The sequence below is a fragment of the Podarcis tiliguerta genome (genome assembly GCF_965153285.1).
Source record: "Podarcis tiliguerta genome assembly, chromosome: 17".
NCBI lineage: Eukaryota > Metazoa > Chordata > Lepidosauria > Squamata > Lacertidae > Podarcis > Podarcis tiliguerta.
The window spans coordinates 15262502-15277076 of record NC_139550.1 but is presented as its reverse complement, the minus strand read 5'-3'; the positions used below and the strand labels follow the sequence as shown (position 1 = coordinate 15277076).

Genomic DNA, 14575 nt, shown 5'->3' with positions numbered 1-14575 from the left:
ATATCTGGCAGCTTTGAGTACACAGTGAGGATCCTTGGGAAAACAGCATTGGTTAAGGGAGAAATTGCCCTTGGACGAAATTCACCTTTGATCAATGCTATCCACCTCACCTGTTGGTTAAAGGGGCACGCCCTGCTGTAGTTTACAGATTATGATGGACTGATCCTCTATGGCAAAACTTTATCTCCAATAATGCTCTTAACCTTTGAAGGGGATTGGTCCTTTACAGTTTAGAAAGCTTTGGGGAGCATTCGACGGGTGTTTTAAAAGATAATCCCTTTTCAGCTAAGCCTAAAATGTTTGCTTCCCTTTGTCCTCACTCCCAGTCCAGGCTGACTGTAGGGTGGAAAAAATGCCAGTTTTCTGAAAAATGCAAAGTTTGTGCTTTACTATTGAATCACAGCCCTTCCCCTATGATTTAATGGGCCTTACCTCTGAATAGAATTAAACATTGATTTTGGTGTTCTCCCTTTAATGTTTCGTATGGAATTACATTTGAGTGAGGTGGTTGTTGCTGTTCTAATTATATTGTACTTTTATAAACTGTAACCTGCCCTGGGATTTTTCTGGTGAGGGGGGTGGCCAAGAAATATTGTTACTACTAATAAGCATTTGTCCCTCATGCAAAGGTTCTTAGTCAAGCTATAGAGCATGGGTGGGGAGTTTGTGGTCCTCCAAATGTTATTGAATTATAACTCTTATCGTCCCTGACAATTGGTAACAGTGGCTTAGACTGATGGGAAATGGGGTTAATATAATCTGGAAGGCTATAGATTTCCCACCCCAATATAGAACATTTTTTGGTTCCACCTCTCCTTGTTACTCAAGAGGTTACTTATGGGAATGGGTCACTGACTCTTCCAGCTGACCCTTAGGTAAAGTTAGTTGGAAACAGGGTTATTTTTTAATTAAAAAATCCTTTCCAAATATTTTGTATGTACTGTCATCCAGACAGGGTTTTTTTTAAGTTTGTGTGGGTGAAAAGATGTGATAGTCACCTCCTTTGTACACTTTGCAACATCATCTTAATACACAGGATTTCAGTTTAGTCATGCAAAACCAAAGTTGCTAGCAAGAAAAATAAGCTGGACTAAAATTGTTTATATCTCTGTAGTGGGTGAAATATGGTGCAAGTGAGATGAGATCATAAATGCCTTCTCCATCTGCTCAGTGCATCTTGTTAAATCATTAACAGTAACATAATAAAAAGCAATCACAAACATAATGCTTAAAATTAAACATTACGAACCATACAAATCTTGGAAAAGCTGGCCAGCTAAGTCTTGCATATCTTTCAATGAGAAAAGTGCATCCCTGCACTTTATCTTGGAGCCCATCTCAAATCCAAAGCCTATCGCAGAAAAGGCCCTGATATTGTTTGCTAAAATAATTTTAATTGTGGGCTGACCTGCTTATCGTAAAGGTGTGCACACAGTCACAAAGTCACTTGACTTTGGACTGTGGTTATCACAATATGCAGAATGATGGCAAGTACTTGGGTGTCTCATTAAGCTGTTCTGAATATACCATAATAGGGTATAGGGTGGTGACTTGAACATTCCTATATTTGTGAGTCTTTCAGTCCAATCCAAACCCAAGATCTGCCAGGATGAGTGAGTTTGTATTTGGGTCTTGGGCTTGCCTGGCTAAACTGGGGCTAAGATAGCATAAATCCCTCAATTTAGCTCATCCAATGGAACTGAGCACTGGCAGAACATGGCCTTAATTCCTGAAAGGGCATTCTGTGGGTAGGGCCAGGAGCGACTTGCACCTGTTTTTAAACCCTTTCAGCTCTGTGACGTGACTTAGCAATGCAGTGGAACTTAGCCAACACCAATGGTGGTATATTTCAAATTCCTCCTGCACAGAGTTTGGAACAGCAGTAACTAAGTGCTGCTTTCTGTAGTTAGGTTTGGTCCATTGGTCACTCACCCCCAATGCAATGGCATGTACAGTATGGACACAAGGGAAGAATTGCCCTATTAACTTTTGTGTTGAGGAGTCTGCATGCATCACGTAATGGAAAATTGTCTTCTTCAGAACATGGCTGAACTGCTGATGTTTGGAAATTTAGATGATGCTTAAAATGCAGAATCTCGAGGTTACAAACCATGAATGGTTTTCATATAGGTTTTACTCAGAGTAGACCTGCTGGAATTAGTGGACACAGCTTGGCCATGTACATTCATTTTAGTGAATTTGCTCAAAGTAAACTTAGTTGAAAGACTGCCCTCTTTGCATGGATAATATGTTTGTGGAAACAATGTGCCAAGCCTTAGAGAAATATGAGATGTTCTGTTGTTAGAACAGCCTGCCTAAACAAAACTTCATTAGTAGCTATGCTTCTGTTAGTGTTTTGTGTGGAACTGCTGCACCTCATGTTTATTAGGCATCCACATTACATCATCCAAGTATTAGCCAGTCTTCCTGTGCTTTCTCTCAGTTTCTTCCATCATTTCTCATAGTGTACAAATTTGACTTATTTGGAGAATTGGAACAGTAATGCAAACTCCATAGGTGTAAGTGATTTTTATTGCTATTTTCTGCCTCACCATAAGGTGTGCTTTCCATTTATATAATGTATCAGGAAGGTGAACCTCTAGCACCTTAACATGCCTGCACTCTAAACTTTGTGATGGGCCATTTGAGCACCATATTTATTTTCAATCTAAAAATAATTTCTTTATGGTCAGCTGACCACGAATAAAATAAAGTTGTAAGGCAGTGGGGGGCGGGGAATCAAAAGGCACAATCAAAAGGGAATATTTGATTATCCAAGTGAAATAGCTGCATTTAGGAATTTTGCAACTTGCCCTTTGATTGAAGAGTCCTCCAGTATAAGAAAAGATAAACAGATTCTTCAGTATAAACTGCATTTAAAAAGATGTACACATAACTGACGCACAACAAAGTGGCAGTTAAATTTCAGGCTGCAGTTGCAAAGAATGGCAGAGTCAGATAAAATGATTATTTTTTGTAACTGATATTGTGAATGATGACAGTGAACTTGAGTCAAGAACAAAGAAAGCGGATCCTAAAGCAGCATATCTACTTTTGGGCCACCCTGTATTTAGGAGTAGATAGTCAGTTTAAATAAGGCACCCCATTCATAGAATTAAGACATGGCAAACCTAGTAATGAGGGAGTTTTAGTTAATTCTAAAACTCTTTTCTGGCATTAATCTCTCTCCTGACCCTTGCAGTAGACCTTAAGGAAAAGTGTGTTTTAGATTGGCAAAAGGGACAAATGCTTCATTTCTCGTCACCAATATTTTAGCAACTTTTTTTTCTTAATTAAACACTTCTGATCTACAATTCCACTCCAAAACATATTGAGCACATTGAATAAATGACCAGCCACTTAATGCTGACTTAAATGGATAATGATGTGGCTCCTCTTTTCCTCTTGGATAGCCTTGTGGAAAGAGACACTCCTGGCAGGGACGTTGCTACAAAGGGTGCATGAAAGAGGGTTGATATTCCAACCACTGTATGGAAGGTTTTTAAATGTTGGGCTTGCTGGGTTTCGTGATTTGTGGTGGAAGCTTTATGAAACTTTGTTCTTTTCTTTTAGAGCACACAAATCCTTTAAGGCAGAAATATGTGGGAGGACTGCTAAAAATGTTTGTAACCTAAGCTTATTTGTGAACCTACTTGCAAGTCTACTAATTAAGCTCCATCAACTCTCTGCATCCCAAATTGCTGGAACAGTTTTGCCTCAAATTTACTTATTTAAAGGCATTTCTAAATCACTTATTTAAAAATCTGTAAGTGGTATTCAAAAATAACATAATATAAAATATCATAAGAATCATAAAACAGTATCAGAAACACCATAAAATACATTTAAAAACAGACCATCTCATGAATCTGGCACAGAATTACCTTCTTTTGACCACGAGGGGGGAAATGGCACTCGTATCTCAGTTTCAGATTCCGTTTTCCACATTTCAGCTGTTCTAAAAGCCAAAATACATTAATAAATGTGTACATTATTGTGATAAAACCATTTTTTTAGATGAGTTTCTATAAGCAGCTGGAAAATATTATTGGAAAGCTGACTTAGCTGTAGAAATAACTTCAGGGAGAGTGTGTAAAAGGGGTGGGGGTAAATTAATGGTTGGGTTTGCGGGTCCTTTCATAGTTAACCTTCTGCTACATTATAAGGAAACCTCAACAGTTATTTTGCAGTATAAACTGTACAGACATCTAATTTATGGCAACTCCCCAAATGTTTTTGTGCTCTGTTCTAGAAAGTTACCAGCCTCTGTGCATGCAGCTTAAAAACACAGGACTTACAAACATCTCCTTTTTTTAGTGTGAGCCTGTTTAAAGTACAGTATAGATATGGATTAATAACTCACGATTAATATAATCACTAGGATGATTTTGTACCAAACTAGATGCGACATAAAATGCCAAGTGTGCATTTAAAAAAAACAAAAAAAAAAACTGTCAGCTGGAGATGGCTGATAATTAATTATCAGAGCAGGTGTGGAGAGGAAATTTAACACTTTTCTTCAATGCTTAAATACTTGAGGGAAAACCCTTTTCTGAAACCAGTAGAAATTATTTTTGGGGAAATTTGTCACTGCATAGAGAAGAAATATCTATTGCTGTAAAAAACTCAGAGGAGGGATTCAACATGGGAGCAATCTAATTGGTTTAAAATTCTTACCTCCTTGGACAACAATTGTGATCTGCAAACACAGTTCTTATTTCTGCAAACCATTCCTGTTTCAGCTGTTGGGACCGAAGAGCAATGGTCCCATAGCACTGATTGACTCTATAGCTTGGTGGGCACTGGAAAAAGAGAGACCTCGACTGGTCCTGTGCATCCATTCTGCCCTTTGGGGTCCTATTCAGATAAGTGCAGTCAGGTGTCTGTGCTGTACATAAACTTGTAGAATTGTTGGATGTGGTGTTTCCCTTGCGTCCTAACCTGCTATTTAGAGCGCACCAGCATGCAGAAAGCTATTTATGCACTCTACTACAGAAACTTAACTGTAATTAGCCTTACATCAAACTGTAAATGAACAGCAAAATACGAATGTTTAAATAATCAGTATTCCTAACCAGCATTTTTCTTTTTTTAGGCACTTACACCTAAACAAGAAAGCGACAGACAAACAGCCATATAGCAAGCTTCCTGGTGTTTCACTTCTGAAGCCTTTAAAGGGTGTTGATCCAAACCTTATCAACAATTTGGAAACCTTCTTTGAACTGGATTATCCCAAAGTATGTATCAACAGTCTTCTTTTTTAAAAAGCTATCCTCTTGGTCTTCTCTCTTGCCTAATGGAATATTAAAATGCATAATACTTCAAAGCAGCCTTCTCCAACCTGGTGCCCTCCAATGGTTGTTGGTCTCCAGCTCCCATCAGCCCCAAATAGTGTGGCCAATGGGCTGGGCTGGTGCAAACTGTAGACCAGACCAGCAACATCTAGAGGGCACTACACTAGGTAGGGATGGCTGCTTCAGAGATTGTGTGTGTTTGTGTGTCCTGTAACCCTTGCGGATTACTGTCAGACGTTTTGCATTTGTAACGATAACCAAAATAGGTTGTAGCACGCATCTAATTCCATACCGATAAATGGACTGAACGATTTGTTTTCTATGCCCCCGCTGGGTAACAGGCCTTTGGAGTCGGAGTGCATAACAAGCTTACACTTGTTCCTGCATGGTTTGTTGGACTTGAGCTACTTTCATTTCAGTATTCTCCTCCAGTAGAGAATACTGTGTTTCTCAGAAAGATCTTTTGCAGAAGCACTAGGAATAGAGTTTTTGCCAGCCCAGCTCCAGTTCATTTCAGTGGGTCTGGCAAAAGTGATCAGTGAATTTTAATGACTTTATGCACCAGTAATCCATGTTTTACTTTTATTTGTGCTTGATAAGATAGCTAATGTTGTAGATGAATAAATTCCATATAAGTACAGTATTATGTAAGCTCACAGATGTTGACAGTGTCTTCCCAGAACTTGTGAGTGTGGGGTCAGTTGTTTCCCTTACTACATAAAACTTGTTCAGACCTGCCTACTATATGCTTTGAACTGTAATTTGCTGGCCAAGTGCTCTTACTCACATCTGTCTTAGCTGATACTGACCTATATGAACTGAAGGAATTCCCCTGGATGAGCTAAGCACTGTAGCATATAAAGTTACAATGTGCTACCCAGAATCTTGGCAATATCTGACAATCCCTCAATTCATTTTCTGGGATACAGATGTCTTGTTCTTAATTTCATCTGTCTTTTCCCTTTCTTTGCAATTTTGTTTTTCTTGGTTTTCTCTAGTGCTTAAAATTGCGGTAGCAGTGATTGGCTTGTTTCCTAAGAGAAGGGGGAAAGTCCTGATATCATGAAGAGCTAATTTGAATAAGTGCAGTATGAGAAGAGCCATACTTTATTTCTTTTTAGATATTGTATTATATTATATTTGGCCCAGATTCTAAACTCTTATTTATTGCATCTTTGTATAACATCACAAGTTTCATAGAATTGTAGATAACCCCAGGGGTCATCTACTCCAGCCCCCTCAATGTAAGAATCAACATTCTTAGAACAACATTCTTCAGGGTTGTTGTTTTTTAAATGGAAGTATTTATATAATGTCCTCTATGTAAAAAACATTTAAAAGAACACTGAAAGCAATGGAAAACAGTAATTAAAACGATTGGCTACTCAAAACAGCTATATTTGCCTGTTAGCATAAAGTCTTCTAGCTTGAAAGTCAAATGCACGGTTTCTCCTAAATCTCCTGGGAAAATGTTCCACAGTATGGGACTGTTGACTTAAAATTCCTGGCTTCTGGCTGAGGCTAATTGGGCCTTTGTAACATTGGGGGGCGGGCCGGGGGGAGTAACAGCACTCCTCCAAATAATCTCAGTGACTGAGCTAAGATAGAAGGGCCCAAGCAGTCTTTATGGTATTTTGGACCTAAGTTCAAAGGTGTGTCAGTTAAACATTATTGTCTGCTATCAAAAATGCTGATTCAGAATGTTAAGATCAACCTTCCGAATCCCCATTCACATTTATGCAAAATCAATACTTAAGGATAATTTGCAATATATACTTTATGTAGAATATATCTAGCCTCGTTAGCTTACCCATCTTAGGTATGATTATTATTTTTTCAGCAGCTTTTTGGGTAAGCAGGAACTGTATAGTGATATTTATGTTAAAATCTTACTCACCTGAGCTCTCTTCTGGGAAAGTAGTTGAATTATATCCTGAGTAAAATTAAGTCTGCACTTTTACTCCATGTCTCTTGATTATTTTTCCTAATTGGAACAAAAGATATAGTCACATCCTGAAATGAATGAATGCATTTCATTGGTTTCTGGAGGGCAAGGGGAAAGGGCTTGATGGCTGCATTATTAGTGGCTGAATTTGTGAAACCATCAAATAAAAGATTATCAAGAAGAAAAGGGAAGCACTGGCACATTCTGTTTTATATCAATTTATCTGAATGCTGCTGCTCTAGGATTTCTGTGGCATAGGACTCGTAGAAAACAGATTTATTTATTTTTATTCAACTAGGGAAACTGTTGGGCAAATTATGGCAGCAGCGCACATAGAACTCCTGTCAGAAATGTAAACCTTCTGTGAAGTTCCATTTCTGTTTATAGAAAAGCTCATGTCTAAGGTTTTCTAGAGGAAACAAATGTTATAGAATCATAGAGTTGGAAGAGACCACAAGGGCCATCGAGTCCAACCCCCTGCCAAGCAGAAAACACCATCAGAGCACTCCTGACATATGGTTGTCAAGCCTCTGCTTAAAGACCTCCAAAGAAGGAGACTCCACCACACTCCTTGGCAGCAAATTCCACTGTCAAACAGCTCTTACTGTCAGGAAGTTCTTCCTAATGTTTAGGTGGAATCTTCTTTCTTGTAGTTTGGATCCATTGCTCCGCGTCCGCTTCTCTGGAGCAGCAGAAAACAACCTTTCTCCCTCCTCTATGTGACATCCTTTTATATATTTGAACATGGCTATCATATCACCCCTTAACCTCCTCTTCTCCAGGCTAAACATGCCCAGCTCCCTTATCTTCTCATGGGGAAAGCTTAAGAATATTGCTTTCACAAACAAGATAGTGTAATATCTAATATCTTACATCTTACACCCTTCTCCTTTTTTATTCTTGTCATTAAACATTAAACTGTTTTCTCATATATATATATATTTCAATTTGCACTGTATCTCTTTTCACAGTTTGAAGTGCTTCTTTGTGTACAAGATCATGATGATCCTGCCATTGATGTGTGTAAAAAGCTCCTTGGCAAATATCCCAATGTTGATGCGAGGCTATTTATAGGTGAGTGAGGAAAGAGTTCTGTCATGCTGTTGCCTTTGAATAGATTGGACCAGTTGGCACAGAACCCAAAAGATTTTTTAAAAAAGCTTAATATGTTAATATGCAAGTACTGTTGGTAAGAAGTTTGTAAAGCATTCTTGCTGCAGAGTTGAAGATCAGTAAATCAAATTCAAACAGCGCTGAAAATAACTTTTCTGTGCAGGTGACTCCTTCCATATAAATCTAGAATTAAAAGATTCCTACCATTTTGAAATGTATCTCTGTCATACACTGTTCCAAATGGAAATAGCTTGAATGCCCTATTTATTTATTTATCTATCCATCCATTCTTGTATGTGTATACTGCCCTTCCTTCAATATATCCCAGGACATTTCACAGTGATATTTAACAATAAAGTACAATTATATAATTAAAATAGTACAAAACAATTTTTAAAAGAAATTGAGTTTTCAGGAAAGCATCCATGTAGCAGTAACAATTCTGGATCTGTGTTGACAATGGCTGCTTTCTTTAAATTTTAAATTTTCTTTAAGTTTTGTAACAGCAAGTTCTCTGTTGTAAAGGGAAAGAAAGGGAACCTGATCTGCAGTTTCTCTTCTCTAACCACTCCTTTTGTAAAATGTCTTGCAAATCAGCTGTGGAAATGCAGCTGTGGAAATGCAGCAAAGGTGTTTGCAAACATGTTTGCTGTAAAGGATGATATTATTCTCAGCTTTCCAACAAAATACACTTAGTGGCAAAATAGAGAAGTTGACCATGCCCCTTATTGCTTATTGTAGTATCAGCTGAGCTGTTTAGTAAATAGAAGATGATGGGCTTGATTTGTACAGCAGCACCATTTAAGAGATGTGGATGCACTTAGTGAGATGCCATCTTATCCATGCTTATGTCCCTGTGTTGCTTGCTGCAGGCATCCATAGACGTCTGCAGATTATGCAGAAACATCCTAGAGCTCTATCACTGATTCCCAATCCCAGTCTTACTCAACCCATCTTTACGCTGATGTTGGAATTGGCCTACTATTGTCTCCTCAGCTAGATCAAAATGTAACATTAAGGTTGAGAACCTGGTCAGATAGCATGAAAGAACAAAAGGATGCTGTAGTCCTGGTGGGCCCTAGTGTCAGCTGAGCTGCTGATGCAGGATCTGCTGATACATGGCCTGTTTGTTGCTGTCCCCACATGCCAAACTGGTGGTAATTTAGGAGGGCTCCCAACCTGAGCCGTAGTTTTCAGCCCTCACTGCACTACTGAGCAGTATATTCTGAAAACATATGCATGATTTGTGCAAATAACTAAAATTTTGTTTTTTTCAGGTGGGAAGAAGGTTGGAATAAACCCAAAGATCAACAATTTAATGCCAGCGTATGAAGTTGCCAAGTATGATCTCATATGGATCTGTGATAGTGGTATAAGAGGTAAGTGTGTACCATCAGCAGTAGTAGGTTTTAAAAAAATGTTTCCTAATTACATGCTCTTAAAGATCTTGCTGCTGTTTGAACACTATCCATGTACATAGCACTTGACAGAGTAAAGTAAGACAGGTAAAAAAGACAGCAGAATTTAGAATTCAGATTTCAGAGTAACTGGTCAATAGTAGGGCATAGACAGAAAGGGGTAGGGAAAAGCAAGAATAGCGTGGTTCCAATGTGAACAAGTGAAGTTGTGTTAAGTTTAGAGTATTTTGACTTTAGGGATGTGGGTGGCACTGTGGTCTAAACCACAGAGCCTAGGGCTTGCCGATCAGAAGGTCGGCAGTTCGAATCCCCGCGATGGGGTGAGCTCCCGTTGTTAGGTCCCAGCTCCTGCCCACCTAGCAGTTCAAAAGCATGTCAAGTGCAAGTAGATAAATAGTACCGCTCTGGCAGGAAGGTAAACAGCGTTTCCGTGCACTGCTCTGGTTCGCCAGAAGAGTCGTCTGCAACTGGTATTATAAGGAACGGCATGTAAATGGAAAATATGTTCTCTCAATTTACAGCACGGATTAGTTCTGCTGCCAGCTTTGCTTTATGTATTACACTTGGATGAAGCTTGAGTAATAAACCTGTATTTTCTTGAATCAGCATTAGAGTAGAACATCTTGCACCTTTTGCTTGCTGTATCTAGTGTAGCGGGTGCATCTTGTGAAATGTTTTTTATGGCCCAGTGTTTTGCTGTAGCTACTGGGATACTGAAATCCACCTAGAAATAAACAGCAAGCTTCCTCCTTTCTTACTATTGCTGTTTCAATCAAGATCTCATTATGGTAGGTGTCAGCAGGCTGGCCAGAGCTTTGGAAGACACATTACTTAACCAACTGTCTGACAAAGTCCTCTAGATCCAACACTTCCAGGCTGAGCAACACTTTAAGCAGTTGAATTTGAATTTTAGAGTTTGCCTCTTACTCTTAAAATTGAAGTGTCTGTAATGGTTGTCTTTATCTTCTGCAGTGGGGGACAGTCCTCCAGCCCACGTGCCTCCTCACCTGCCCTGCACCTGATGTCATATTGGATTTGAGGTGTGGGCAGATAGAGACATGGAAACATGGGATAAGGCGGTGCTGATCAGTGATTGGCAGTGCTTACAAAAAGCAGAGTAGGGCTTTGTAAGTTCCACAGATCAGTTGATCATCAGTGCTTGCCTTAAAGTCCATTTGCAACTGTAATTTGGATTCAAACCATGCCTGCAAACAGAGGAAAATGTCTGTCTGCAGATGCAGTTTGAATCCAAACTGTGCCTGAGGATGGACTTCAAAGAGGGCCTTTAAATGTGCACTGTCAGTCAGCTGGTTGGTGCTGACAGCATACCTGTGAAGCAGCATGCTGTCAGCACTGATCAGTAGTTGATGCCAAGAGTGATCCCTTTTGAAGTTGTTGCCTGACATTATTATGTCAGGTGATTGACAGGTGGGGGGGGGGTAAGGATCCAGGTCCCAACCCTGATTCTAGTATTCCCCCCCACCCCGTGATTTCAACCTAATACTCATATTCAGAATATTGTCACCAACTATAAACAAAGAATAAAAGATTTCTTGAAATTAACACTATTTCCTGTTACTGTTTTGCAAACAATATGTAATAGTCTACTGCTGTTTGAAAACTTGGATATTATTGAGAAGACAAATACTTTACCAAACATATAAGGATTGTATCTAGTGGTGTTGCTCAGCTGATGGTAAATCTTCCATCAGCAGAATGGGAGGGAAGCCACTTTAAGCAATTCCCTTCTCCCCTGAGCTCCACCCCCCCATAAATCTTCTGCAGAGGGTTGGATGTCCTTCAGAGCAAATTTAGGGATGGGGAATAGCTGAAAATGGCTTCCTTTACCATTCTGTGGACAGAAGCTTTCTGCCAGTTGAGAGACACAATTGGGATGTAAATCCATAAGCTTTTAAAAACATTAATCCATGGATGTAAACCTCAGTCACATTTCATTTTTAGTAACGCCAGATACACTAACTGATATGGCCAATCAAATGACTGAAAAAGTTGGACTGGTCCATGGCCTGCCCTATGTTGCAGATAGACAGGGCTTTGCTGCCACTCTAGAACAGGTGAGTTTCTTTTTGTCCTCTCCATTTCTTTCCAAATTGTTCCACTCCTTCTATTTTATATATTTAATTTCCATGAGTTAATCACATTTTCAAGCTCAAAAAGTATAGAAGAAGCACTGCTATTTGAGTAGGAAAAATGTGCATGACTAATAACAGGTTTTTGGTCTTTCACTTCTATTGTAATCCAAATTCCAACAAATTCCAGATTACTTGTTATCGTTGAAGAATAAACACATTGAAATGTTTTACTGCTTACAATTCCATATAGAAAAAGGATAATAGCAGCAGCCCTTTGCATCTGGGCTTTCAAATGACATTTAAGTGAGAAATCCATTAGAATTTGTCTTTTTTCTCTTGTCCACATGTCGTTTGTTTTGTTCTTCTGCACCCTGTATTTTTGTGTAAGCAATATATGGGGTGAGAGACCATTAGTCTACACTCTTGAATTCTGATCTACTGGTAGTTACTACTACAAAGCCTGTAACATTTCCTTTAGGTGAATTGTTATATTTGTGGACATGACTGAGATTTTGCTCAGGGGCAAATATACTAGACTTAATTTATGTGCAGTGGCATGAAAGAGTAAAGGAACAAAAGTTTTTTTAGCGGCTGCTAGTCTAATCACAGGGCATTTGTTGCTTGCTTGATTTGATGTTTCATTGCTTTTTGTGTTGCTGTTCTAACTTTTATGTCTTAAAACTTTTTGCCATGGAAAGCCTGTTTTGGACCTGACACTTTACGTCAAACAATGTATTGTTTAGTGTAATTTCAGATGAATGTTACTGTGAAAAGAAACATTTTGAGGCATATCTTTCCTTGTCTGCATCCAACTCTATCTATCATACCTCTTTTCCTCATCTTATCCCTTGTCATCCTTCTCCATTTTTTCTACTAGAAAACTCTTGTTATAGAAATTCTGCTCCGGCTACTGTAGCAGATGCTACAGCTTCTATCCTGTCTGAATAATGTTGACCTTCATAGATCTATATCTGCCATTTTAGCATGTGATAGATCTTTGATGCTCTAGCTTTATGGATCGTAGAAGGAAATTTCCTGAATAAGGAAAGTTGCATTTGGGATTCCTGCAGTGCTTGCAGCAGATGTTACTATAGCTATAAATGGTTGCATAAGGGTAAGATGTTTCTTTTCAGAGCAAAACTTTACAAACAGTTGCAGAATTTCAAGATGACTAATTATGCATCTGTCTCTGCACTGATTAGAATTCATAATGATTGGTAAGCAAAGAATGCAAGTCTTAAAGAAAACTGCCATGATAGGAGAGAACCATAGATGATTACTTAGCCCTGCCTTTTTCTTTTAACAGGTATATTTTGGCACTTCCCATCCAAGGACATATATTTCTGCCCATATAACTGGTTTCAAATGTGTAACAGGAATGTCTTGCTTGATGAGAAAAGATGTCTTGGACCAGGCTGGAGGACTCATAGCTTTTGCACAGTACATTGCTGAGGATTACTTTATGGCCAAAGCGATAGCTGACAGGTAAGATGATATTCAGATAAAATTCTCCTTGGAGTACATTATTTCAAGCTGACTGCATGCTTTGCTTAAATTTCTTTGCATACGTGGTCAAGCCCAGCCATAACCCACAGCCTTCTTGTTAGTGTGGTTCATGCCTATTGGATTGTATCCATTCTCAAGAGTAGACCCATTAAAATGAATAGCCGTGATTAACTTGTCCATTGATTTCAGCAGGTCTGCTGCTGAATATGATTTGTTTGAATACAACCCAGTGACTTCTGAAACCTAAGTAGTACAATGGAGCACAGTTACCAGTGTTAAAGGGAGTGAACGAGTAATAATTGACTCACATCAATATAATGCTAAACTGATTATACTAATCTGTAAGCTATTTAAATAAAGATTCTGTGTTCAGTGAAGCTAGTGAACCATTCTTCTAAACCTATTTATAAGAAAGAGTTCACCCTCTGGCCATCTGTCATGGATGCTTTAGCTGAGTTTCCTGCATTGCAGGGGGTTGGACTAGACAACCCTTGGGTCTCTTCCAACTCTACGATTCTATAATTCTATGAACTTCTTGACTAGTGTAGCAAATGGTTTGTTTGGTTGGTTCATATAAAAATAATTTAAACATATCAACAGTTTCAAAACCAGCAGCAATTAAGACCTTCAAGACAAACAAGCAAATGCATTTTTAAAGCCCATTTAAACAGTTGTACAGAAGAGGCCACATAATTTGGCAGGGAGGGAGTTCTGTAACCAAGGAACAAGAGCTGAAAAGACTTTCTCTCTTCTGCCTGCCAGCTTAAATTGATGTTGCTGTCAGCCCTATAATTGGAGCCTCCAAAGCTAATATTAACATATGGGCTAGTTTACACAGGTGAAGGTACTCTTTCTTCTAACTTAGTTCAAAATATATAGTTGTACCTTGGATCCCAAACACCCTGGAACTTGGACGTTTTGGCTCCTGAATGCTGCAAACCTGGAAGTGATTGTTCTGGTTTGCTAATGTTCTTTCGGAAACCAAACATGCAATGGGGCTTCCGGGGCTTCTGATTGGCTGCAGGAGCTTCCTGCAGCCAATCAGAAGCCGCACTTTGGTTTCTGAACGTTTTGGAAGTTGAATGGACTTCTGGAATGGATTCTGTTTGATTTCCACGGTATGACTGTATATCTTTAAAGTAGAGGTGGGAAACCTCTAGCCTGCAGGCCTTATTTGGCAAAGTGCCCATGTGAAAGGTGCTACAA

The 14575-nt window shown here is 39.0% G+C and overlaps 2 protein-coding genes across 2 annotated transcripts in view; one reads left to right on the top strand and one right to left on the bottom strand.

Moving 5' to 3' along the window:
- SHOC1 (shortage in chiasmata 1) overlaps nucleotides 1-14575 on the bottom strand; it is a 255104-nt gene that overhangs the window by 128341 nt on the left and 112188 nt on the right. The gene's annotated exons all lie outside the window — the stretch shown is intronic.
- The window catches only part of UGCG (UDP-glucose ceramide glucosyltransferase), a 33050-nt gene that overhangs the window by 9353 nt on the left and 9122 nt on the right, over nucleotides 1-14575 (top strand). The window contains exons 2-6 of the mRNA XM_083420413.1: nucleotides 5096-5237; nucleotides 8211-8313; nucleotides 9630-9731; nucleotides 11733-11845; nucleotides 13170-13348. Coding sequence (XP_083276539.1) covers nucleotides 5096-5237; nucleotides 8211-8313; nucleotides 9630-9731; nucleotides 11733-11845; nucleotides 13170-13348 — 639 coding nt within the window. The remainder of the gene's footprint in view (nucleotides 1-5095; nucleotides 5238-8210; nucleotides 8314-9629; nucleotides 9732-11732; nucleotides 11846-13169; nucleotides 13349-14575) is intronic.